The following is a 2,020-nucleotide window of genomic DNA, read 5'->3' on the forward strand; positions in this document are numbered from 1 at the left end:
CAAACTAATACATATACAATACATCATACTTTTAGTTTATGTTTATACTGATTGTCAACCTTTATATGATGAACCGAGAATTTGAAGGTCGTGGGTGCACTTTTATTATATACTATTTGGTACTAGAACCGAGAATTTGAAGGTCGTGAGTGCACTTTTGGATTCAACCAAAATCTACTTTGTATACTAGGTGCTACTATTAATATATCACTATTTTTTAAAGACGTCAGGGTAGGTGTAAGGTCTGCGTACACTCTACTCTCCCCAGATCCCACTAGTGGGATTTTACTGGGTATATTTTTGTTGTTGTTGTTATTTTTTAAAGACATATACATATATTACATGGAACTTTTGCTGAACTTTACGTGTGCTGGTGACCCGTCTCGGTATATCATAGGTCCGACTCTGTTTGGTATGTATTACAATGACCATTATAATAGTATTTACGTAATAATGAGAGGAAAAAGAAAAAGAATAAAGTAGCCGTTGGAAAGATTTCTCCATTATTTAAAGTCGCCTTTGGTGATAGGAAACTGATTCAGCAACGTTACCTTTCTCCATATTCAATCAAATCCCATTTTGGGTTTTCTCTCTTAGATATATGAAATACTAGTTCTTATATTCTTCTTTTCTTAGCTATATATATAGTTTATGTAAATTCTTGTAATCCATCTTATTTTTGGCTATTGATCCTTGTTTATTTGAGATCATTGCCACCTAGTTTTTTATTTTCTTTAATTTAAAGCTTCTTTTCTTCTTCTTTATTTTGGACATCAATGGAAGTAGCTGCACCAAGCAAAAAATATGATAGAAACTTGAAAAAAAGCAGTAATCGCACATTTTCAACAACCCCTTGTGAAAATCTTGCACCATTTAATTATCAAAATGGTATTTTACAAACTCCTCCACCTCCTTTTCTTTACCACTCTTTTCCTCCATTTTTAGCTCAAAAACAACCACCTCTTCTTCCTCTTCCAATCTCAAATGGTGTTCAACACTACAATAATATCAATACTTTCCCCCTAAATAGAGGATTTTCTTGTTCTTCCATCAATAGAAAAGTCAATAAAAATGGTAAGTCAAAGAAATTCAAGTCATTCCCATCAAGTCCTAAGAAAGAAGAGAACCCAAAATCATCAAAAGTTGTCATGATTTCATCTACTAACCCTTTGGGTCCAAACCCAAAGCATCTTCCCAAAGATGTTCCCATGGTTTTCTCTATGTCATCAACAGGTAAAAAAGAGCAGTTCGACGCACTAAGCTCATCCAATTTGGAAAATCCAGAAAAGGACAGTACCACGTTGGACCTATCGGATAAAGTTAACAAGTTTTCAAGTTCTGAGGTGTTTACTATTTCTCCTCCGCCAAGTAGCTTACCTTTGCCCACTTTTTCATTGAGGCCAAAGCTTAGCTGCAACACAGAAGTGGCGGCCGGAGTTGATGCCGGAGCTACTGATAATCTCCGGCGACTACTTAGACTTAGATGAACTGTTATTTTGTAAAATTATGTTGTAACAAAAATAGAAAAAATGAAGAAGTAAATAAACCACACCTTCTACATGGTTATTTTTTTTATCTTTGTAGAGGGTGATGAATTAATTAGAAGGGCATACTATGCTAAGTCATTTCTTAGGTTTTTTAATTGAATTGTCTTTTGGTTTGCTCAAGTAAGTCAATGCTTCTTGGTCTCTTTGCCTGTAATTTTATGTTGAAGGTATGGGGTGTGTAATACACGCTTATAGAGCAAGTGGCTTTTTTCATTTGATTATTTTCAGTAATATATATCTCCATTTGGTGTAATAGTCTTGTGGTTCTTGTTTCTTTTTCAAATAAGTATCATCGGTATTGGCAATTATTTTATACGATGAACCTTAAGATTAACATCGTCTAAAATGGATTAGTTGGTTTATTGTTTTGTGACAAGCCAAGACCGTGGTGGGTGTGATCATTTCAAAAAGGATTTTTTCATTCCTATACACTATTTAAAATTTTATTACCCTTAATAAAAAAGATTTTTTCA

General features: G+C 33.8%; 1 protein-coding gene across 1 annotated transcript; it reads left to right on the forward strand.

The window, feature by feature from the left end:
- Positions 511-1,800, forward strand: LOC109224148. The gene has a single exon (XM_019388737.1). The coding sequence runs from the start codon at positions 777-779 to the stop codon at positions 1,485-1,487; it is 711 nt and encodes a 236-aa protein (XP_019244282.1). The 5' UTR covers positions 511-776; the 3' UTR covers positions 1,488-1,800.

Source organism: Nicotiana attenuata, chromosome 1, assembly GCF_001879085.1.
Source record: "Nicotiana attenuata strain UT chromosome 1, NIATTr2, whole genome shotgun sequence".
NCBI classification, from domain to species: domain Eukaryota; kingdom Viridiplantae; phylum Streptophyta; class Magnoliopsida; order Solanales; family Solanaceae; genus Nicotiana; species Nicotiana attenuata.